This window comes from Myxine glutinosa, chromosome 9, assembly GCF_964187855.1.
Source record: "Myxine glutinosa chromosome 9, kmMyxGlut1.1, whole genome shotgun sequence".
NCBI classification, from domain to species: domain Eukaryota; kingdom Metazoa; phylum Chordata; class Myxini; order Myxiniformes; family Myxinidae; genus Myxine; species Myxine glutinosa.
The window spans coordinates 117,090,953-117,115,076 of NC_136269.1; the positions used below are offsets into that span (position 1 = coordinate 117,090,953).

Consider the following 24,124-nt stretch of genomic DNA (forward strand, 5'->3'; position numbering starts at 1 on the left):
TTTCCCGGCCCTCACGCGGCCCACCTTTTCAGCGGTGGCCGTCAAACACGGGGTGGAGCATCACATCCCCACGGTCGGGCCGCCGGTCTATGCCTGGGCACGCCGACTCGAGCCCACGAAACTCGCGGTGGTGAAAGCGGAGTTCGCCATGCTGGAGCGGCTGGGGATCGTGCGGCGCTCCAACAGCGCGTGGGCTTCCCCGCTGCACATCGTGCCGAAGCCCGGCAGAGGATGGCGGCCGTGCGGGGACTACCGCCGGCTCAACGATGCCACCACCCCCGACCGCTACCCGGTCCCACACATTCAGGACTTTTCCACCCGGTTGGCCAACACGACCGTGTTTTCGAAGGCGGACCTCATCCGGGGCTACCATCAGGTCCCCGTCCAACCGGACGAAGTCCCGGAGACGGCCGTCATCACCCCTTTCGGCCTCTTCGAATTTCTAAGGATGCCCTTCGGGTTGAAGAATGCGGCTCAGGCGTTCCAGCGGCTTATGGATAGCGTCTTGCGCGACTGACCTTTCCTGTTCGTCTACCTGTACGACATCCTAGTCGCGAGCGCGTCCCGGGAGGACCACCTGCTCCACCTCCGCACGCTGTTCGAATGCCTGGGTCAGCATGGCCTAATCATCAACCCTGCCAAGTGCCGTTTCGGTGTCACCACCATCGACTTCTTGGGGCACTGCATCACCGAGCACGTGGCCGTCCCTTTACCGGCCAAGGTGGAGGCGGTCAGGGATTTCCCGTGGCCCCGCACGATCAAGGGGCTCCAGGAGTTCCTGGGCATGGTAAACTTTTACCACCGCTTCGTGCCCCACGTCGCCCAGCTCCTCCGCCCCTTGCACGAGGCCCTTCGGGGCAATCCGGGCAAAGGTGACATCGCATGGTCTGAGCCGATGGCCGCGGCGTTCGCGGGCGCAAAGCTGGCTCTGGCCGACGCTATCATGCTGGCGCACCCGGCGCCCGATGCATCGATCGCCCTCACCACCGACGCGTCGGATTACGCGGTGGGCGCGGTGCACGAGCAATGGGTGCGTGGTGCTTGGCAACCGCTGGCGTTTTTCAGCCGGCAGCTTCGCCCGCACGAACGCCGGTACAGCACCTTCGACCGCGAGTTGCTCGGACTCCACCTGGCGGTCCGACACTTCCGCCATCTGCTGGAGGGCCGCCCGTTCACGGCCTTCGTTGACCACAAGCCCCTTGTGTTCGCGATGGCTAAGGTCGCCGAGCCATGGTCAGTACGGCAGCAGCGCCACCTCTCTGCCGTGTCCGAGTACACGATGGACATCCGTTACGTGGCGGGTAAGGACAACCCGGTGGCGGATTGCCTTTCCCGGTCCGTCATGCACGCGGTCCACCTCGGGGTCGACTATGCCCGGATGGCGGAGGCCCAGACCGCCGACCCCGGCGTCCAGGCCTTGCGGACCGCCGTCACTGGCCTCCGCATCACCGAGGTGCCGTTCGACGCCACGGGCACGGCCCACCTATGCGATGTCTCCCTCGGCCGGCCTCGCCCCATCGTGCCCGCTGGCTGGTAGCGCCCGGTGTTCGACGTCATCCACGGCCTGTCCCACCCTGGCGCGAGGGCATCCCAGAAACTCGTCGGGGCAAAGTTTGTCTGGCATGGCCTCCGGAAGGACGTCCGCGACTGGGCCAGGACGTGCCTCGCGTGCCAGCGCGCAAAGGTCCACCGCCACACCCAGGCACCGTTGGCCCCGTTTACGGTGCCCTAGCGGCGGTTCGACCACGTGCACGTCGACTTGGTGGGACCTCTGCCCCCCTCGCGAGGGTTCATCCACCTCCTCACCTTGATCGACCGCACCACACGGTGGCCGGAGGCCGTCCCATTGGCGGCGACGTCTGCGGCTGAGGTGGCGCAAGCCTTTATCGCCACTTGGGTTGCCCGGTTCGGTGCCCCCTGGGACATCTCGTCCGACCGCGGCCCCCAGTTCACCTCGGAGCTCTGGGCCGCGGTGGCGCAAGGGCTCAGGGTGAAACTACACCGCACCAAGGCCTACCCCCCCCCCCCCCCCCCAGGCCAATGGCCTGTGCGAGCGCTTTCATCGCTCCATGAAGGCTGCGCTCCGGGCCAGCCTCTGCGACGGCGGCTGGGTCGACAGACTCCCCTGGGTCCTGCTGGGCCTTAGGACGGCACCCAAGGACGACCTGCGCGCGTCCTCGGTGTAGCTGGTCTTCGGGCAACCACTGCGGGTACCGGGTGAATCTATCCCCGACTCCAGGAGACCGCCCGGAGGTTCGCCCCGGTGCCAACGGCACACCATGGTTGCCCGCCTTCCCACGTCGCCCCGGAGCTTCGCACGACGAAGTACGTGTTCGTCCGGCACGACGCCTACCGGGCACCGCTACGGCCCCCGTACGACTAGCCCTTCCGCGTGTTGGAGGCCGGGTACAAATTTTTCACGGTCGACATCGGCGGTGCCCCGGATCGCATTTCCGTGGACCGCCTCAAGCCAGTCCACCTCAATCCTGACCACCCCACGCCAGCGGCTCTGCCTCCGCGTCGAGGCCGCCCCCCGGCGGTCGGACCCCCGGCACCCCCGCCAGCAGCTCTGCCTCCGCGTCGAGGCCGCCCCCCGGCGGTCGGACCCCCGGCACCCCCAGCCCCGCCGGCCCGCCACCCCCCAGACCGGCACCCATCGCCAGGGGGCGTTTCGGCCGGGTCATCCGGCTTCCCCGCAAACTCACCCTTCAGGTGCGCGGGAATTCTGGGGGGGCGCCTGTGGCGGACACAAGCAAGGGACACGAATTCAGCGCACAAGCAGGTGGCGCGAACGTCCAGGCGGGGAACTGGAATGCATGCCCCGCCTATCGACCGATCGGCCACGCCCGGGGAGGAGGCGTGGCCTCGGCACATATATGCGGGCTCTAAGCTCGAGCCTGCCCAGTGCTGCAGTTCAAGCTTTCACAATAAAGACTCTTGGTTTTATCAAACGCGTTGTGGCCTACCTCTTTGGCAAGCAAGTTGTGTGCGCAGCACCACACTTCAATATACTACTAGCAGAAGTACCTGGCGTTGCCAGGCGGGGGAGGGTGGGAGGTGGGTATGGGTGGGGGGATTGGGAGGAGGTGAGGGGGGCAAGGGGGGGGAAGGGGGTTCATATATATGCTGGTGGGTGAATGTGGCGTTCATCACATTTCTGAATTAACTGTGATGCCGATTAGGAAGAAGAAGAAGCCGTACTACCAACTTCGTACTCTTCCAGAATTGTTTGATTTATTTGTATTCAAATGTCTAGTGATTGTTTTGTATTTATTTATGCGAATGTATACTTGTATATAACTGTCATTAATTTAAAAAGGCCAAGGCTCTATCAAGCGATTTTTTTTTTACTCCAAAAAACCGATCTTTTTTTTCATAATTTTTTTCCCTTCCTTGCCTAAACGACTCCCAGGCATTCACTGATGAACCTCTGAAAGTTTGACGAAGATCCGTTCAGCCATCTCTGAGAAAAATGGCGACACAGACACACAGACAGACATCTCTCTTATATAGTAGACTAGCAAAAGTATCCGGCATTGCCAGGTGAGTCAAACAATGAGTCACTTCCTAATGGGAAGATGAAGAGAGGAGGGGGGGGAGAGAGGGGAAGGGAGTGGGGGTAAAAGAGGATGGAAGGGGAGGAGTGGGGAAGGGGAGGTGAGGAGAGAGAGGGAGGGGGGGGGAGCGTGGAAGGGAGGAGGAGGATTAGTATAATCGCACAAAAATGTTGGTCAATAAAAAAAGGGAGCTCTGTCTGTCTACTCTAACGCCATGGCTTGCAAAAGCAGCCTGAATAAAAACAAAAAGGGAGCTCTGTCTTGCCGCTCTGAGAATGAAGGCTCAGAAGTCAGGGGCAATAGGGTGGAAGTGGTTTAAGGTGAAGAGAGTCATTCTTCAGTGCCGGTAACACCAGGTAGTAAGGAGACGGAGAAGGAGGTGTTAAATAGTGGGGGGGGGGGGGGGGGGAGGGAGGAGGGAGGCAAGGTGAGTGAGAAGACAGCCACCAAGGGTGCGATGGATTGGGACTCAGTGCATCAGGAAGAAGGGGCAGAGGAACCTGCATTTAAATTGGTTAGATGGAGGTCCACAAGACTGATGCAGGGTTCAAAGAAATCATGGGACAGTAGAACTTCCAGAGGAAGGGATCGTTCTCCACTAAACTACTCCTCAGATGGACCGCCTCAAGATTCTGTCAGTAAACGTTCGAAGTATTCCAAGGCCAAGTCGGAGGGCTGCGGTCTTGAGGGAGCAGGAAGATAAGCAAAATGAAGGAATCACAAAGCCTAAACCAAGTTACATACATGAGTGATGAGTGCAATAACAAATTGATACTGGATGAACAAAAATATATAATTATTGAATCATGGAGTGCTTACAGTTATCAGTTGTTAAACACATCACATTACCTTACAAGGGACTGCAATGCAGGAGGAGGCCATTAGGCCCATCAGGCCTATGCAATGGTTGTCACCCAATGCTTGTTCGTTTGACGTTTAAAAGAAAAAAAGCCTTCAATTTCTGATATTTAGCCTTTTCATTTGGGCCTCCCAATTGAAGCCCTGCCCGTAGGACGGGTACCGTTGCTCGTGTATGTAACTTGGTTGAGGGTTTGTGATTCCTTAATTTTGCTTTATACTTTGCGTTTGACTTTTGCAATTACACCTTGACCCCAGGCTTCGCCTCATATAAATCAGAGGTATATCATCGGTTGAAGTTCATGTCTTTCATCACAAGGATACTTCGTTTTTTCTTCACCACAAAATAATTTGATCATAATGCGTGTTTTTTTTTTTTAACAGGCTTTGGAAAAGGGTTCAGACTTTTATGGAAGATACCGATGTGGAGGCAATCCTGGATGTTGATGCTGACATGAGAAAGATTAATTATTCTTTCATGTTATTAAAGGTGATTACCGAAATGGCATGTGCCACTTAATACGCATTTTAAACCTTAATGTGCAGCACATTAGTGTTCTTTTTTTCCCCCAAATGCAGTGATGTTCAAAAGTGTCATATTTCTTTCTAGCGATACCCGCTCCCACTGGATGCAAAATATGGTGTCAGGAGATCACTTGCATTATGCCACATCTACAGGTGTGAAAATTGCAAGTGCTAAAGCACAGTATAGCAAAACAGAAGTCTACGCATGTTTTAATGGGCAAATTCATTTTATACACACAAAGACAATTGGAGTATTTCCGTATGAAGACTGAAGTACGATAATATTCCCTGGCAATTACCTAGTAATAAAACATGGACCGTGAATTGTATAGGTATAGCATGGTTAATACCTCAGCACACTCATTGACCTTGTGAGAAATTTTAATGCAAAATTTCACGACACAGGTGAATCCTTGAGATATTTGCACTTGCGGGGACTTTCCAACACGTTTTTCTTGCGATTAATGATCATGCAGTGCTGGCACATCAAGCGAAGATATTAATGCACTTTAACATCAATTTCAAAGGCATATTAGTAAACGATTGATAAACACAGATGGTATATGCGATTTGAACCTGCATTTCCTACACGGTGAGCCAACAATTCAGATGAAAACACTACTGTGGCCAACACACCTTTACAGGTTTTTGGCTTTAACCCGAGTTTTGGCTCTAACTGGCTTGGGGTTTATTCTTGTCTTAAATGAAAGCTGAGAAGTAACCATACCCCCATTGATATTGTTACATTTGTGGGTGTACCATTTAGGGTGGCCCAAAACCAAAAAAGTTTGAAAAGTCACACTCCTACCTCTTGCCCCTGTTCCTTTGACCATTAAAAGTATACACCATAAATTTCAGTCAAATTGAATAGTATTTAGAGGTCGCTCCAAAATGCACATTTCCACCCCAACAACAAGAAATACAGATTTTGTAATTTAATGTACACAAATTGACCAACCAAAGCTACTAAGTTAAACGGATATTTCAAACACATATATGAAACACGGATATTTCTAACTCAAACACATTCTAGCATTATTAGATGGGTAATTCAAAATCAGAACACTGAATCAATCATACAACAATAATTATTTAAAAATCCAAAGCAACGATCCATAGTTAGTTGGCACACATCACATCCAAAATCACATCTTGACTATTGCCTTGGTGGACGTGGGCTTCCCTTTGCGGTGGGTTGCCACAAGGAGGAGGAGATCCTGCAGTTCATCCTCCTTAGTCGTCAACTGGCTTCTGTAAGCCTGGATGTGTGCTATAACTCGCTCGGCTAGTCGTTTACGACCTTGAGGTGCTTAACCCTGGCGCTCAGCTCCATGTAGTTTGCATCGGTCATCCAAGCAGTGGGTGGTTTGGTCAGGAATATCGCTGCCTTCTCACGGCCGGCTGTGGCCAGGAGGTCGAACAGCAGCATCGACCTGGTCGACACGTAGCTTTCCAGTGGTGCTTGCAGGTCGAAGGTTTTGCCATCAAAATGCCTGAGTACCTGAGGGTCGGCATGCCGCCAGAAATTGGCGACCATTCTCCCTTTGGTCACATCGGGCACGCGGTCATCGAAGAGGGCGAGGCAGATGAGGTGTTCCGAAAAATACCACAGATGCCGCCGAAATGTTTTCTCTGCTACATCGCACACGGGGCTATTGGGGAAGTAACTGATGCTAGTGAGGAATTGGATGTCATTGCGAGGGGCGCACTCGGACAGCGAGGCCTTGTGCCAGAAGCGAGCGTAAACGAGAGCAACGAATACTCCCACTTGTGTCAGACCCGCCTTCTCACACGCATTCAGCTTGAACTGCGACTGGAATAAAAGCATCTTCAGTGTGTAGATGGCCTTGGTCATCCACCGGGCGTTGTGCATGGCCCCCGGAGCGCGGAATGGAGGAATGTAATCTCCACCACTCAGGAACGCCAGGGAAAACTGCAGCAACTCGTGATAATCCTCGCGCACCTGGCTTTCCTGGACAGCATTGACGTAGAATGCCTTAACTTCCTCATGCATGATGCCCAGTGGACCCGGGAAAAGCTCGTCCTCCGCCGCGCTGACCTCCGCTTTATCGATGAACACCCAAGCCTTTTGGAAGCGCTTGAAGAGAGCGATGTTGGGGCCGTCCGATGGCCCAAGGGCAGTGGCAAAAACAGCGGCGAGTACGATTTCGTACACGTGGTGGTGGCATGCGATCCAGATCAGCTCCCGGCCCAGAGCCTCTTCAATGAAGGTGCACGCTCCCAGCTTCAGGCCGGTGTTGGACGCAGTGGTGTCAAACACCAATCCTCGCACGAGATTGGCGATCCCCCACTCCTTCAACCAGCGAAGACAGGCTTGGGCCTGGTTCTGGCCAGTTCCCCGACCCATTTTCGGTACGGCCAAGAGCTGCTCCTCGTTGCAGCCAGTCACCAGTATGGCGACCCGATCCACCAACTCCTTTCCTCCGGAAATGTTGGGAATTTACTTTCCATCCCAGGCTGCTTGGGGGGAAAAGCGGTGCTTGACGGCGTCCAAGATGGCTTTCCGAGCGGCGTTCCGGGTGTGGTGGATAGTGTTTCGGGACGTCGTTAAGGTTGCAGCCGAGGCCCTGAATGACGGCCGCCGTTACAAAAGTGGTGCCTCGGTCCATCGCAACCGCTACTTCTGGAGTGATGATCGTGCAGTGGCGCTTGCACCTGGGGGACGACGGCTGCAGCTTTGGTCGGTACTCGTCGTCGTCGTTTTCGCTGCTCTCCTCTTCGCTGCTGGTGGCAGTCCCTGAAGGGCCGGCTGTTTCAAAGGAACTTGGCAAAGCATTTGCCTTTTGCTTTTGCGTGTCCTCGGCAGCCTTGCGCTGTTGCTTGCAGGTTTCTTTTTGGGCTTGCATGACATCCATCCCAGCCATAGAACAACTCTGCGGGTCGTCCCGCTGCATGAGGAGAAACTGCATGTCCTCCTCGTTCTTCATTAGCATGAGTGCATCTTGATGAGCAATGTCGAAAATATCATGTAGGTCTGCCATGAATATTTCCTCCTTAGCACGGTCCGAATCTCTCTTTCAGCCTCAATTCTTCTTCAGAAGGAGGTAAGCATTCCATTGCTTCGTGAGCTTGGTTGCGGCGTTATCAGGGCGCTGGGTGGGAATACCGGCTTTCTCCCAGAACTCATTGACAGCTTGGATTGTGAGTTTCGCGCTCTCTCGTACACTCATCCCGTTCTCCACATGGTGGTGAGCAAAGAGCCGGAGCACACTGCCTTTTCTAGGCAAACCGGCGCCTTGGGTACTGGACTGGGCTTTTCCGAGAAACCAAACTTCGGACGAACTCCTTGTCATTGACATCGTGCGTGCCTCACTACAACCATGAGATGGAATGAATCAAAAACTGACAAAATTCTTTATAGATGACAATGACCTTAAAGCAGAAGATTGAGGTCGTCCAATCACGACAGCTGGAGGCAAATTCAAATATTCAAAAAGTCACTCACAAAACGCAGGCAGAAACATAGATATCTACAACAACAGACAGCATAGAAAATATCAATGGAAAGAACACACACACTCAACTGACGACAACAGCAAAAGTCGTCATTTGGAGCGACCTCTAAATGTAATCCAATTGTCTTGATTTTTAGTTTTCCAACTCCTATTGTCTAATGGAACAAGGGCATCGGGTAGGAGCGGTATATTTCAGACTTTGAGACTTTACCCTCTAGGCTTGGGCCAGCCTAGTGTACATGATGGAATCCCAAGGTACAGGTAGGATTGTATAGGTATAGCATGGATGCGTAGGAGACATCTCAATGTATTTAAGTAGGGAAACTAGCTTAAGATTGTTTGTGTCTTCACGTGAGGGGTGAAGCTGGGTTAACTAGTTATGGATTAAGGTTAGTTCTCCCCAGTACGTGATATTCCCTCTGTGATTTTGTCCCTATGTTTTTACAATTACAAGGCTGGCCATGCAAAACTCCCATGAAACCACCACAACTGCCGACAAAACCTGAACATTGCCGATCGGCAAGTATGCCCCGCCTTAATTAACACTCACGCCATGCAAGGTCGGCAGGCCACGCCCCTGAGCAGAGACGGTTGGTCAGGGTGACGTCAGAGCAGAGACGGTTCGAGAGGAGTGAGAGGAAGAAGAGAGCACGTCTCTCTCTCTGGGCTCGGCTGGGTTTTTGCTCGAACAAGAAAGGGGTTATCTTGCCATTTGTGAGCTGGTCGTTTTGGTGTCACCAAGGAGCTCTGAACTGCATTGGCAGTGTTTCGGCGTCTGCTGGGCTTGTGGTGGGTTCCAGGCTGTGATGTTCGCCACAAGGACGAGGAGGGTCAATCTCAAAGGTGGCTGTCTTGGCTGCTTGCTTCGAGCCTGGGCATTTTCGACACACGGCGCCGGCGCCATTTTGGACGGGAGCCTTTGAGTATCTCTCTCTCTCTATATATATATATATATATATATATATATATATATATATATATATATATATATATATATATATATATATATGTATTTATATATATATATATATATATATATATATATATATATATATTGTTACAGACGTGGCTTGGATGTTATTTACCGAGCGGTTTTGGTATGACCACGTCTGCACAAGTTACCCGATTATACCCGAACGTCGACTAATCGCGCTGCGCTAGGTCAATAAAGGCAATAAAGGAAAAGGACACACGGCTGGGTTTCAAATGACACGACACCCAGGGTTCAGTTCTCAAGACCTCCGGAGGAGATTATATTCGTTCGGAAGGTCAGATTACAGGGACGAGAGGTACAACATAGAAAGACAAGCACTTAGACACAATCTTATATTATTCCCAACAGACGACAGATAAACGGGACAAAAGGCTGACTCACACGGGGTTTGATGGCGAGGAAAGCGGGTATCGATGGCTCAAGGTGCACTCTTGGCTCAAGGACAGGGTACAGTACGGTCCAGTAGATGCAGGGAGGTCGCAGCGCTCGGATGGCGTCTTGTCTGCTCAAGCTGGGGGCGCATCTGACGTCACGTCCGCTACGTGGCCGCGTATATCCGGCGGGGAGTGACACGCCCTCGGCTCGTTAGCTCCGCCTCGTGGAATCGGCACGTTGCTTCTCATTGGGTGCGTGCGGGGGGTTTACCAGGCCCCGCCCTTGACGAGGAGCTGACAGCCAGCCCCTTTGTGGTAACCCCGTGGAGCGCATGGTCTGGAGCGCATTGTCAATGGCGGCTAACCGAGCCGGTGTCAGGACGCACACTCCCCCCCGCGCAGCGCCGTGCCCCTCTGTTGTTGTTGTTGTTGTTTGGGGAAGAAGATGGGAGGAGGTATGGGAAAGGTCCTAAACTCACTACTGGTGCCATATAATCACATTCTGGTGCAACGAAGAGTCATAATTAATGGAAACGAGTCCTTAACTGACATAGACTAAGAATAACTAGCAAGATGTCCGAAAGTTGTCTACGTGTGGTGCGGTGGACCTGGGCAAGACATTTAATGGGGGAATAAGGGGAAGGTCGGCTCTACTGATTGTTGTTTACAGACAATGGGACTAGGGAATGGGGGATTGGGGATAGTTGGGGAGTATTTGGGAAAATAGGGGAATATTTACAAGCGGATATGGAGGCCAAATTCCATATTCGCAACATTGCACCCTTCTCTACCCTCGGGGCGTCCCGACCCGATAAATTTTTACCTACTTTAGTGTGGCACGCAATGTAGTTCCCTCTACTATTAACTCTACCCTGAGTGCGACAGTTTTACAGATATTCACGAATGAGTAAATATGTCCCCCTGCGACGTTGCACCCTTCTCCTCACAGAAACACACCCACAGGATAACCGAATCCGGAAAGAATTCTCAAACTAAACATACAGCCGGTAGGGAGCATTATTTACACAAGACTACGCTGATATTTACACTACGATCCAGGACCTGTTTTTGGAGGAACACATGCAGATGTTATGCATAGAGAGAGCACGCATGCTAGCATCGATACACCAACCCACGAGTGCTCTGTGGCCTACGGCCTTTAATAATGTGCAGAGCACCCCTTCCAAGCATCAAGCACCACCCCATCACACAGTGAGCACCATCCGGTGCACCAATAAAGTGTCTATAAATCACCGGTGGTGTCGCAGCCGGCCGATGTTCTGCCGCTGGTCTTGCCTTCGTGTGGTGCACTTGGCCTTCTTGCCTCTTTCAAAAAATAAAGAAAGGCGCCAACCGCGTCCATTTCTATATTGTGGCCTTCAGTGGTGTCAACTGTTAGTGGTTCACCTGTTTGGCATAGGTGCCACGTTGACCCATAGGTCCTTCCACGGGTGGTGCTTGGCCGCAAAAGAGCTGCGGTCCATTGTGGGTGGCCACAAACATTGCGGTCCATATGGTGTATCGATCCAAGCAGCAAGCAGCGAAAGTGCAGGCCCACAACTGCGTAGCCAGCACCTCTCTCTCCTCTCTCTCTACCCCAAAGCCAGATCCTCGGAGGTGGGAGACAAAAGAAGCAGACAAGTGAGTAAGGTGGTAAGAGCGCAAAAGTGCACGCAATACAAGATGATGCACACTGGGGGCACATGGGAACCAGGTGAGACAGGTACGTTTCTATCGTACGCCCCCCCCCCCCCACCAGGTAACCTACATGGCCCCTCCCTTACCCCTTACTGTATCCACACAACACAACACTACCCATAAACATCTACTTTACAAATCAACAAACATCCCTACTGTCTTCCCCGTTCCTCCCATAAACCAAATTCGTCTTCTCTCCCTCCTAACCAATCAAATTTGCCATTTTCAACTTTCATCAAAATTTGCCATCTCCAACTCAACATCATAATTTGCCATCACCAATTCATCATCAGTCCCTCCTAGGGAGGGAGAGATGGAATCACTCCAATGTCTCATCCACGTCGTGATGCGTCTCACAATCCACACAGCAATTTCATTTCCTGCAACAAAACAAAGAAAACACAGGTGTGGAGTCATCATCATCACCACAGGTAAGTGGCTGCGTATGGTGCGACAGGTTCATCAATCCTAACTATTTCCTAAATGACTTTAACAACTTTACACTACCCGGGGTCTTTCTCCGGCCAAACCATTGGCCCTCTTACACTATGGGTTCTAAAAACCAATTCCCATTGGCCAAACTGTGGTGCTTTTCAATTTGGGGTCTCACTCCCCCGATTCATCTCCCGGTGCCCTCGCACAATTTCTGGGCTGTGGCGTGTACCTCTCCCAGTGGGTCTACCCACCTGCACACCTCCACCACTGCAGTTGCCTCCGAGCTTACCTGCTCCTCACCCTAACCTAACTACCTGGGGAAGGCCCTCTGGCACTCTCCCCACTCGGTGCCCTCTCTGGCACTGGGCTACCCGGGTCCATCCTCCGGATCCTCGGGCCCCATCCACAACTCTACCGGCTCCCAGAGCCCACCTGCGGCCTCACCTGGCCGACATCCTCACAGTGGTGGAGTGCCCAACCAACTACACACACTAACAGGCTACACGCCCCGCCATTTCCACAACACTAATGCACCCATTCACAACACCATTCTGCAACCGCACCACAAATGCCAATATCCAACCACAACTTACCTATACCCTCTACCTAACACTTACACTACCCGCCCCGGGTATTCGTGAAAGGGGTCCACTCTTCCCCCATCCACACCTTCGCACCATGCACACCACTCCGTACCACTTACTCCAACTCTCTCCACACACCTGTACTTGCACACCTGTGCTCTCACACTTGGTGCCACCTGCACCCTTCTCTCCCCAAGCGCATTCGCGCTGATCCACACACTCACTACTCATACACTGCTCCACACACCTGTCCAGTTGCACACCTGTGCAATCACACCTGTTCAATTCTCACACACACGGCATCATCTCAGCTAACTACTCCCTTCTGAAACTTGCGCTTCCCAGTCGTCCCTTTAAACTATTGCGCTCCCTCGTCATTATCATCCACACTAATCTACCTGCGTCCCCACCACAGGTATCAGTCACTAACTAATCTTAACGTTACCTACTGTCATCTTCTAGGTCCCTATCAATATCCTAACCCACCCGGGCTAGTTTTCACTGCCATACACCCCATAATCTATTGCGCATTTGCCCCCACTTGGGCAGGATGGTGGATTTGCCATCCCACCACATCGGGGGTCTCTCACTACCAATTTTGCACATCAAATTTCCACAAATTAAAAATTTGCCAATCACTGCCCATCATCTGCCAATCACTACTGCCAATCCCTTGCCAATCATCAAATTTTGTTTTTCTCTAATTTTGGGGCCAAAACACTCCTCATCACCCAGTCGACTCACTAATACCTCTCGGTGCGCCAATCCCTGTCCAAAGCCCGGCTTCGTAAAGCCAAGCAATGGATGCTGGTTGTTTTGTGCCAGCGGCTGGATGCGTCCGGCACTCGGTGCAGGGACGGGGGCTTACCCGGGCCGAGATCCCACGCATCACCTCGGCGTGGAGCCATCCAATGTCCCGATCTCGACCTGCCGGCACGTCTCAACAAAACGTGGTCGCCATAACGACCCTTCCTATCGGGCTGCCCGCTCCGCCTAGTGGAGCACGGACGCGGCCGTTCAAAGCGAGGCCCAGCACGCACCGAGGGCCCGATTCGGCTATAAGTCGTTCTAAACTCTACCCCGGTCACCGTTGATGCTTCACCTGGATGCTTACACCCCGCAGCCCGTTCCTTGCTCACACATCCAGCTGTGCCCATGCTCCTCGTACCTTTCCTTACACACCCAGGTACCCTCATTCCACTCACAGCCTTGGTCACACACCTGACCACCGAACACTTTGGCACACATTCGTTGCTCGCACACCTCACCAATACACCGCTTCGCGCCCCCTCCTCGGTCACCTCCTCTGTGACAATCACAGGTGTGCCCTCATTCGCACACCCAACCATGTGCCTCACCACCAACTCCAGCGTGCATTCCCACTCACGCTCTACCATTCCAGGTGTGCATCCTTCCATCCCAGGTGTACATCCTCGCTCACCTGTCACAACCAACTCACTCTCCTTGTCACTCTCAATACTCTCACCACCACTCTTGACAACGCACTCACCCTTACTCTTGACAGCGCACTCTTTCCTCATGCACCTGTCCGTCACACACCTTTCTCGCGCACACTCTCCAGTTACACCCTCTGTAACACTCACCACAGGTGGACACTCTTCCTTACTTCTGACAGCGCGCTCTTCCCTCATGCACCTGTCCGTCACACACCTTTCTCGCGCACACTCCGGCACACACTCTCCCGTCACACCCTCTGTAACACTCACCACACCGCGCTTCCATGTGCTCCCTCGCACACACGCTACGACCGACTCACTCTCGCCAGCACCCTCACTCCTTGGCACACACTTTTTCCTCACACACCCCAGAGTCGGACTTTCTCGCACACCTCCTTTTTCGCACACCAGACCTGTCGCACACTTCACCAACGGCCTCTCACGAACACCCGGGTCTATCTCGACCCCCAAGCTTCTTAAATCCCCTGGCGCATCATACGCACGACCATATTGGTCACCACTTACACCGGGTCCTCTTCCTCTTCGCTTCTCCTCCATCACCTGCGAATCCCTCATCCGGTTAATGGGCACATCATCACGATCCAAACACAGACTTTGGACCAATTCTTTTATCTCCTCTTTTATCTCTTTCTTATCCCCTCTCCGTCGCTTCTTAATTTCGCTCATCCCTTCTTCCACTTCTTCTAGTTTCTGCTTCACCTCTTTTATTCCCCGGTACGTCTCCTCAAGCTCATCCTCTAAGGCTACCTTGACCGTTTCCAGGTGCGTCCTCACCTGCCGGTCCTTCGTCTCCATTACCTCTATCACCTCGTCCAACCTCGTTGTCAGTCCCTCACGTACCATCTGACATTCCCTCTTTGTCGCTATCAGGTCGTTTTTTATGTCGTTTTGTGTCGCTTTTAAACCTCCTAATACCGCAGTGTTCCTTTGAACCTGCTCCACTAACTCCGTTTGTCCCACCGTCAGCTGCTCCACCTCCTGCGTCAGGTCCTCTATGCCCCCTTGTAACTTTACAGTCCCCTTTCTCACCTCCTTCTCCATGTGCTCCCTACAGTGCCTCACCTCCTCGCGCACTCCTCCGACCTCCTCACTCACTCCTCTCCTGATCTCCTCTCCCATCACTTGCATCTCCTGCCCAGATGCCACCCTCATCTGCTCCATTTCCTCCCTGTGAGCATCCAGTTTGGTTTCTACCCCCATTCTGACCCCCTCTATCTGCTGCCCCATTTGGTTAACTTCCCTTTCCGCTTGGTCCCTCATGTCCCTCAATTTGCCTTCCATGGTGTTTTCTAACCCCTCTAACCCTTTTTGCATCCCTTCCATTTGATTCTCTTGAGCGGCCATTCTGTTTTCTACCCCCGTTAACCCCTCCTGTATTTCCCCTAATCTATCGTCTAATTTCCCAAATTTCATGTCTAATCCCTTAAAATTATTGTCTAATCCCTTAAAATTATTGTCTAATCCCTCACTGGTACCCCTCGCTTCGTCCCTCATTACCCCCATTTGGTTTCCCATTACCCCCAATTGCTCACTCCGAGCCCTCGCTTGCTCACTCTGAGCCCTCATTTGCTCACTCTGAGCCCTCATTCCGTTCGTTATTTCTTCAATTTGGTTTCCCAATTTGTTCGTTATTGCTTCCATTTCAGCCATAATTAATTGCATGTCTTCCACCGTTGGTACAAAGGGCGCGGCAAAATTTGGTGCCGCTACACCCACATGCGTGAGGACGCCATTTTGTGCACCTGATACTTCGTGCGTGACGGCGCTATTTTGCGAACCTGCTACCCTCACTGCTTCGCTCTCCTCGCGTCCCTCAATTTGGTCCTGGATCGACCCTACCTCACTCTCCCCTACCGGACCCCAGCTGTCTTGGTCTGCCATAGCGCGACTTTCAAAATTCGGGTTTTTATACAACAAAACAAATTTCGGCCGTTATAATTTCGCGCGGGAAACGCGCTCCGAATCGATTCTACTTGTTACAAATTTGGGCCTAATAACGCGCGGGAAACGCGCTCCGAATCGTTTCTACTTGTTACAAATTTGGGCCTAATAAATTTAGTCCCGGGTTCGAATTCCACTCCTCGACACCAATTGTTACAGACGTGGCTTGGATGTTATTTACCGAGCGGTTTTGGTATGACCACGTCTGCACAAGTTACCCGATTATACCCGAACGTCGACTAATCGCGCTGCGCTAGGTCAATAAAGGCAATAAAGGAAAAGGACACACGGCTGGGTTTCAAATGACACGACACCCAGGGTTCAGTTCTCAAGACCTCCGGAGGAGATTATATTCGTTCGGAAGGTCAGATTACAGGGACGAGAGGTACAACATAGAAAGACAAGCACTTAGACACAATCTTATATTATTCCCAACAGACGACAGATAAACGGGACAAAAGGCTGACTCACACGGGGTTTGATGGCTAGGAAAGCGGGTATCGATGGCTCAAGGTGCACTCTTGGCTCAAGGACAGGGTACAGTACGGTCCAGTAGATGCAGGGAGGTCGCAGCGCTCGGATGGCGTCTTGTCTGCTCAAGCTGGGGGCGCATCTGACGTCACGTCCGCTACGTGGCCGCGTATATCCGGCGGGGAGTGACACGCCCTCGGCTCGTTAGCTCCGCCTCGTGGAATCGGCACGTTGCTTCTCATTGGGTGCGTGCGGGGGGTTTACCAGGCCCCGCCCTTGACGAGGAGCTGACAGCCAGCCCCTTTGTGGTAACCCCGTGGAGCGCATGGTCTGGAGCGCATTGTCAATGGCGGCTAACCGAGCCGGTGTCAGGACGCACACTCCCCCCCGCGCAGCGCCGTGCCCCTCTGTTGTTGTTGTTGTTGTTTGGGGAAGAAGTTGGGAGGAGGTATGGGAAAGGTCCTAAACTCACTACTGGTGCCATATAATCACATTCTGGTGCAACGAAGAGTCATAATTAATGGAAACGAGTCCTTAACTGACATAGACTAAGAATAACTAGCAAGATGTCCGAAAGTTGTCTACGTGTGGTGCGGTGGACCTGGGCACGACATTTAATGGGGGAATAAGGGGAAGGTCGGCTCTACTGATTGTTGTTTACAGACAATGGGACTAGGGAATGGGGGATTGGGGATAGTTGGGGAGTATTGGGGAAAATAGGGGAATATTTACAAGCGGATATGGAGGCCAAATTCCATATTCGCAACAATATATATATATATATATATATATATATATATATATATATATATATATATATATATATATCTATGTCTATCTCTATCTCTATCTCTCTCTCTCTCCTTTGGAGACATCTGAGGGCTGGCCAGATAAAATAAACATTTTATTTTCATTTCCCTGTGTGCGTATTTGAGTCTGCATGTGCGTTTGAACCTCAGTTAGAATTTTAGTCTTTACTTCAACTTTTATTTCGGCATTTACATCTTGCATTTACTTTCATTAAATTATTTGTTGAATTTATTTGTCGTGTCGTGTTTGTTCATTGTGGGTTTCGGATTAAACCCGTGTGCTTTGTCCAGGTAAGTACTCCGTTTCCTTCATTCCCGCGCGCGCCAAAAACAACCGCCATTTTTCGGGCAGTCACCTCGGAATTAAAGACCATCTGGCTATTCGTCCAAGGCTGGTGTTCATCGGCTATGGACAGGACAATATGAAATGAATTTCACTTGGACTACATTCTGTAATTATTCAACCAAGTTTATTGAACCAGCGACAATGACAGAGTAACCTAACAATTTTTTGAAGGGAGATAGAGTGAGAGAGAGATAGAGTGAGAGAGAGATAGAGTGAGAGAGAGATAGAGTGAGAGAGAGATAGAGTGAGAGAGAGATAGAGTGAGAGAGAGATAGAGTGAGAGAGAGATAGAGTGAGAGAGAGATAGAGAGAGATAGAGTGAGAGAGAGATAGAGTGAGAGAGTGAGAGAGTGAGAGAGTGAGAGAGAGAGAAGGGAGGGAGAGTAGGAGAGTGAGAGGAAGAATGGAGAGAGCGAAGGGAGTGAGAGGGAGAAGGGAGAGAGCGAAAGGAGTGAGGGGGAGAAGGGAGAGAGCGAAAGGAGTGAGAGGGAGAAGGGAGAGAGCAAAGGGAGGGAGAGTAGGAGAGAGAGGGAGAAGGGAGAGAGTGAAGGGAGAAAGAGAGTGATGGAGAGAGTGAGGAAGAAGGAGAGTGATAGAGTGAGAGGGAGAAGGAGAGTGACGGGGAGAGAGAGTGAGAGAGTGAGAGAGATAGAATGAGAGAGTGAGAGAGAAAGAAAGAAGGAGAGTGATGGAGAGAGAGTGAGAGGGAGAAGGAGAGTGAGATAGGGAAGTGAGTGAGAGTAGGAGAGAGAGAGGGCGAGTAGGAGAGAGAGGGAGAGTAGGAGGGAGAGTGAAAGTGAGAGTAGGAGAGAGTGAGAGTAGGAGAGAGTGAGAGGGAAGGGAGGGAGAGTATGAGAGAGAGGAAGAAGGGAGAGAGAGTGAGAGGGAGAGTAGGAGAGAGAGGGAGAAGGGAGAGAGAGGGAGAGTCGGAGAGAGAGTGAGTGGGCGAGTAGGAGAAAGAGTGAGAGGGAGGCAGAGTGAGATCGTGAGAGGGAGAAGTGAGAGTAGGAGTGAGAGAGAGAGGGAAGGGAGGGAGAGTAGGAGGGAGAGCGAGAGGGAGGCAGAGTGAGATAGGGAAGTGAGTGAGAGTAGGAGAGAGAGAGAGAGAGAGAGGGAGAGTAGGAGAGAGAGTGAGAGTAGGAGAGTGAGAGAGTGAGAGGGAAGGGAGGGAGAGTATGAGGGAGAGAGAGAGAGAGAGTGAGAGAGAGAGTAGGAGAGAGAGGGAGAGTAGGAGAGAGAGAGAGAGTGAGAGAGAGAGTAGGAGAGAGAGGGAGAGTAGGAGAGAGAGTGAGAGTAGGAGAGAGAGGGAGAAGGGAGAGAGAGGGAGAAGGGAGAGAGAGGGAGAGTCGGAGAGAGAGTGAGTGGGCGAGTAGGAGAGAGAGTGAGAGGGAGGCAGAGTGAGATCGTGAGAGGGAGAAGTGAGAGTAGGAGTGAGAGAGAGAGGGAAGGGATGGAGAGTAGGAGGGAGAAAGAGTGAGAGTGGAAGGGAGAGTAGGAGGGAGAGAGAGGGAGAAGGGAGAGAGAGGGAGAGTAGGAGAAAGAGGGAAGGGAGAGAGAGGGAGAGTCGGAGAGAGGGAGAGGGGAGAGAGAGGGAAGGGAGGAAGAGTGAGAGAGAGAGGGAAGGGAGGAAGAGTGAGAGTGAGAGAGAGAGGGAGGGAAGGGAGGAAGAGTGAGAGAGAGAGGGAAGGGAGGAAGAGTGAGAGAGAGAGAGGGAAGGGAGGAAGAGTGAGAGAGAGAGGGAAGGGAGGAAGAGTGAGAGAGAGAGGGAAGGGAGGAAGAGTGAGAGTGAGAGAGAGAGAGGGAAGGGAGGAAGAGTGAGAGAGAGAGGGAAGGGAGGAAGAGTGAGAGTGAGAGTGAGAGAGAGAGAGAAAGACATTTTGCCCAGGTTATAGAATATAGATGAAGCTGCTTGTCAAAACTAAGTACTGCATTAGAGGTCAGACCGAGGGTTAAGGCAGCAAAACCAACCACATTGGCCTGAAACAATCAAATCAATGGTTATGTTCTCCCTTTACAAAAAGACCGATTAAAATGGCAATGCCATGCATCATGTTCTCAACAGCTTGCAAAACAGAACCCAAGCAAGAAATGGATTAGCCAGCGAAATGAAAATGTATTTGCGATCAGTGTACGGGCGTCCTGTGATTGCAATGTCGGGTTTCTGTGCTGTTCATGCGTTACTTGGTGGGAATCCATCATGACGATCACAGGGCATTCTGGTGTGTTCAGCAGTACAACATGGAAGGCAAAAGAGTCCGAGCAGAGCAGCAGCAGCAGAACACAGACGAGAAGCAAATGGTGGTAGACAACAACCCAACCACCAAGCTCAGAAAACTTGAAGAGCTGCTGCAACAACGCGACAAGGAGATAAGTATCCTTCTGCAGGCCTGTCAGTCCCATGGCCACAGCGTGTACACATTTACATGTTCACACCACATCCGGTGTGGTACATGTTGCTGTAGTAAAGCAATTGTGTGGCATCAAAGTTGTCCTGCTAATGAGCAAACACTCACTCTAACCTATAGATGTTATGCTGAGTTTCCATTAACAGGAAGAACAATGTTGAATCTGGAAAAACAAGACCACAGGAAGGGGAAGACCTTTTGATAATAACCACCTGCTCTGTGCACGTGCTTTGTGAAGCCTCAACTTTGTGACCTTGCAGGCATGCTCGTGCTCATGCTGAAGAAGGAAAAGTTGAAGGTTCAGGAAGCCCTGGGCATTTCGTCATATCGGGATGACAACTTCGAGAGCGGAAAAACTCCTGCGGAAAACACGGTCACCTGCCTTCCACCTGAGAACGTCAAATTACATTCCGAAACAAGTGGTCAGCGACCAGGCCCAGGTGTCTTTCCACTGAACTTTCATCGTAGCCCACATACATTCCCACCAATGGATTTTTAAGTGTTTTTTAAATGGACAAACAAAGCTCCACGAATGTGGATATACACCCCAAATTGGAGAAGTTTTTGCAGAATATGTCATCACTTCTCCACTCTCAGCATATCAGTAGCATATCAGTGGATGTTTGCTTTCGTTGCAATACTAGGATTAAAACAAACTAACGTAATAGTGTCTTCTTGTCAATAACTCTTGCTGGGACTTGGCCTGCAGCGCTTGAGACATAATGGCGTCGACTTGACACCCGAGCCTTGGCCTCGCGCTCAAAACCTTATGATTATGATTTGGCCCCAAACCTGGGAGATCATGACTAAGGCTCTCAATACCACAAAGCAAAACCATAACTTTGCTCAATAGAAGATGAAGAAGCACCGACTAAGGAAGAAACACAACATTTAGCCCAGAGAGCAAAGTGTAGAGAGTTGTGGGTCCTTTTTGCCCTTTTTTTGCTGTTAATACAAGTTAACTAAAAAACAAACTTTTAGCAGTCCACAAAACAATAATCATAATGCCTTTTGCAGTTTTTTTAAATCAAAGTATGTACATATGATATGCAAATGCACATAGATCTGCTTTCACCAAGTTATTATCTCCACCACCAAAGGTGGACAGACATTATGTTTTCACCCCTGTCTGTCTGTAAGCAGGACATCTCAAAAAGATGTGGATGGATTCGGACGAAATTCGGTGGACATATTGGGTGTGTGACAAACACAAATTGATTAGATTTCGGTGAAAATCCAGACACAATAACTGATTTTTTTTTTTAGTGATTATTCACCATTGAGTGATGGGGCCAAAATGATAGAACCACCTTTAGAGGCCATTTTTCCCCACAGAGCAGTGGTTGGTCTTTTTTCTGGCACCTTGGTCCCCTTTTTTGAAGCAATGTTTTATGGCCGGATGCCCTTCCTGCCACCAACCCTGTTAGTCGCCTCTTGCGACACACAGGGAATTACCAGTGAACTGGTACTCAATTTGCCGACCTCGGAAGGATACCAGGTTGAGTCAACCCCCCTGACGTTAATTTAGCGATCGACCAGGATTCGAACCCAGGATCCTCGGATCCCAAGCCAGCACCCTAACTGCTAAGCCAACACCACTCATTTATTTGGTGGATGAGTTGGGTAAGTGACGAGAACAAGCCGATTAGATTTTGGTTCACGTGCGGATCCAACTCTGTAATATAGCAATACTATAATATTTGTAACAATAGAATAGCAAACAATAGGTTCGCATAGTTCTTGTTCACATCATTCAAAGCATTCACATGTGCAGGTGCGGATCCATATTCGGCCTGATGAGTATGATACAAAACGTAAACTGTTCAGCCTGGTGGAGGTATGCGCTCTACCTGTGCCGTTCTCTGTAATATAGCAATACTATAATATTTGTAACAATAGAATAGCAAACAATAGGTTCACATTGTTCTTGTTCACATCATTCAAAGCATTCACATGTGCAGGTGCGGATCCAGATTCGGCCTGATGAGTATGATACAAAACGTAAACTGTTCAGCCTGGTGGAGGTACGCGCTCTACCTGTGCCGTTTCTCTGTAATATAGCAATACTATAATATTTGTAACAATAGAATAGCAAACAATAGGTTCACATTGTTCTTGTTCACATCATTCAAAGCATTCACCTGTATGGCTGTACATCTCATCGACAGCCGTATTATCAATGGATCGCAAAGAAGCATTTGAATTATTCAGAAAGAATTATGAAGAGAATGCAATGATCGAAGACACCAAGTGCACACTCAAACAGAGGTAATTCTCCGACTTGGCGAACCGACAAATGGAAAGTGGAAAATAGACGTTTACGATTAAACCGGAGGATGTTGCATGCAATCCACAGATGTGCAGATGCAAGGACACTCGGAGGGAGAGTCAATGAATCCAAGAGCAAAATAAGTAGGTCAAAAACACATCTGAATGTGCTTGAAACATGTTGCTGCACCGAATTGTTTTTGAAATAATTCCTCTTTTCTTGTTTTTAATTCGATGCAGACGAAATGAAAGTGAAAATTGAACAGTGGCGGATGCAGAGAGCAATACAAGGTTTGCACTGAACATCACAAACAGCGATACGAGCAAAAATGGTTGCACGATTTGATTGCTTACCTTGCACTGGATATCCAAACAGGACTGAGTGGAGAGACCGGCGATTCTGCTCGAGAAGACGTCGTCGAAGAAAAGCTGCGTGTACAAATAGAAGAAGAAAAACGAAGGTGAGTGTCTGCGGCCCTCATGACCGAGGCCTCTCACACCATGGTAAAGAGAACGAACATCACGTAGAAGCCTGGTGTTTCTAAAACAAAAGAACTTGCAGATTTAGCTTCGAATAGAGTTGGGCATTGACACATGGAACTAGTTAGTGCATCAAAGTTGAACATTTTAGAAGAAATGGCATGCTATATATTGTTGCGTTTGTAGGGGGTAGGCACTGATTACCTTAATCCAGGTAGAATTGCATCGGTAGTGTGCTCCAACTGTCGTGAAGAAGAAGAAACTCCATGTATCATAAGTAGGAAATTCGTTTAGACCGGATGTCGTGTAAGCGCGTGTCTTCGTTCCCATCACAAGGGGTGGGGTTATGTTAATTAGTTAGGGATTATGGGTAATTAATCCCCTGTATGTAATGGCCTCTGTTATTTTTCCTCTGTTGCTTATGACAACGCAGCACACACACAAGCTAAGAAATCGCGCATTGATAACACTAAATAAAATTGACCGGAACAAGACATTGAACAATACCGCTGGCACTGCTAGCAGCCAAGTCACCACATCAAGCAGGCAGGTTCGGGAGGCCATGCCCCAAAGAGCAGCGATTGGTCAGGACACCAAGAGCGATGAGGTGGCACTAGCTGATAGGAGTGGACACGCAGACATCGTCAAATGACGTCAGAGCCTTGAGTACAAAGGAGTTGAAGGGCGGACATTTTGTCTCTCGCTTTCTGGGTTGTGGTTTGCAAGCGGTCGTCTCCCGGACAATTTGGTTTCTTGTGGCTTTTCTCTCTCTGAGCTGGCCTCCATAGTGAACGGTCACACATACGGTGCCTCTTGAGCTGGACTTGGAGGTGGAAGGCGGACGCATTTGTGTGCTCTCTTTGCGTGGGGTTCCGATTGAAGGCACGGCCGCATTTTCCTTTCCTTGGCACGTCGGTGTTGGTGAACAAGATCGACAGGGACGAGCAGGGGTGAGTGGAATGGGTGCGGCCTGCTGACTTCGCGCTCGGCGGCGAGAGAAGCGGACTGCATGGCAAGGCCTAGTTCCCGCTTGCGGGCAGTGCAGCTTATGGTTCCCGCACAAGGATGTGGAGGCCTGTGACTATCCGGGACGATTCCTGATGAGGTTCAAGAGACGCTCAGAGCTAAGTGCCCACACACACATATTTATTTTCCAGTTATTTTTCCCCTTTGTCTGTATACAGGTCTGGGTGGGGACGTCCCATTTAGGATATTAGTTTTATCGTGCATTTTCTTGTTTGCTGGCATTTATTTTCATGAAACCTGTTTATTTGTTGCAATTTGAATTCCGTGTCAGTTTGAGTTAGTTGTCGCAGGTGCAAAGACGTCTGGTGGAGCCGTCCAGGTAAGTTTGTCATTCTCCTTTCCCTCGCGTGTAAAGAACGCCATCATTTTTCACTGAATGCCTCGGAGTTAAAGTTCGTT

The 24,124-nt window shown here is 50.7% G+C and overlaps 1 protein-coding gene across 1 annotated transcript in view; it reads left to right on the forward strand.

The window, feature by feature from the left end:
* The window catches only part of KIF6 (kinesin family member 6), a 47,180-nt gene that overhangs the window by 17,282 nt on the left and 5,774 nt on the right, over positions 1-24,124 (forward strand). The window contains exons 11-17 of the mRNA XM_078785125.1: positions 4,800-4,905; positions 19,776-20,135; positions 20,169-20,391; positions 22,120-22,219; positions 22,308-22,363; positions 22,460-22,510; positions 22,596-22,680. Coding sequence (XP_078641251.1) covers positions 4,800-4,905; positions 19,776-20,135; positions 20,169-20,391; positions 22,120-22,219; positions 22,308-22,363; positions 22,460-22,510; positions 22,596-22,680 — 981 coding nt within the window. The remainder of the gene's footprint in view (positions 1-4,799; positions 4,906-19,775; positions 20,136-20,168; positions 20,392-22,119; positions 22,220-22,307; positions 22,364-22,459; positions 22,511-22,595; positions 22,681-24,124) is intronic.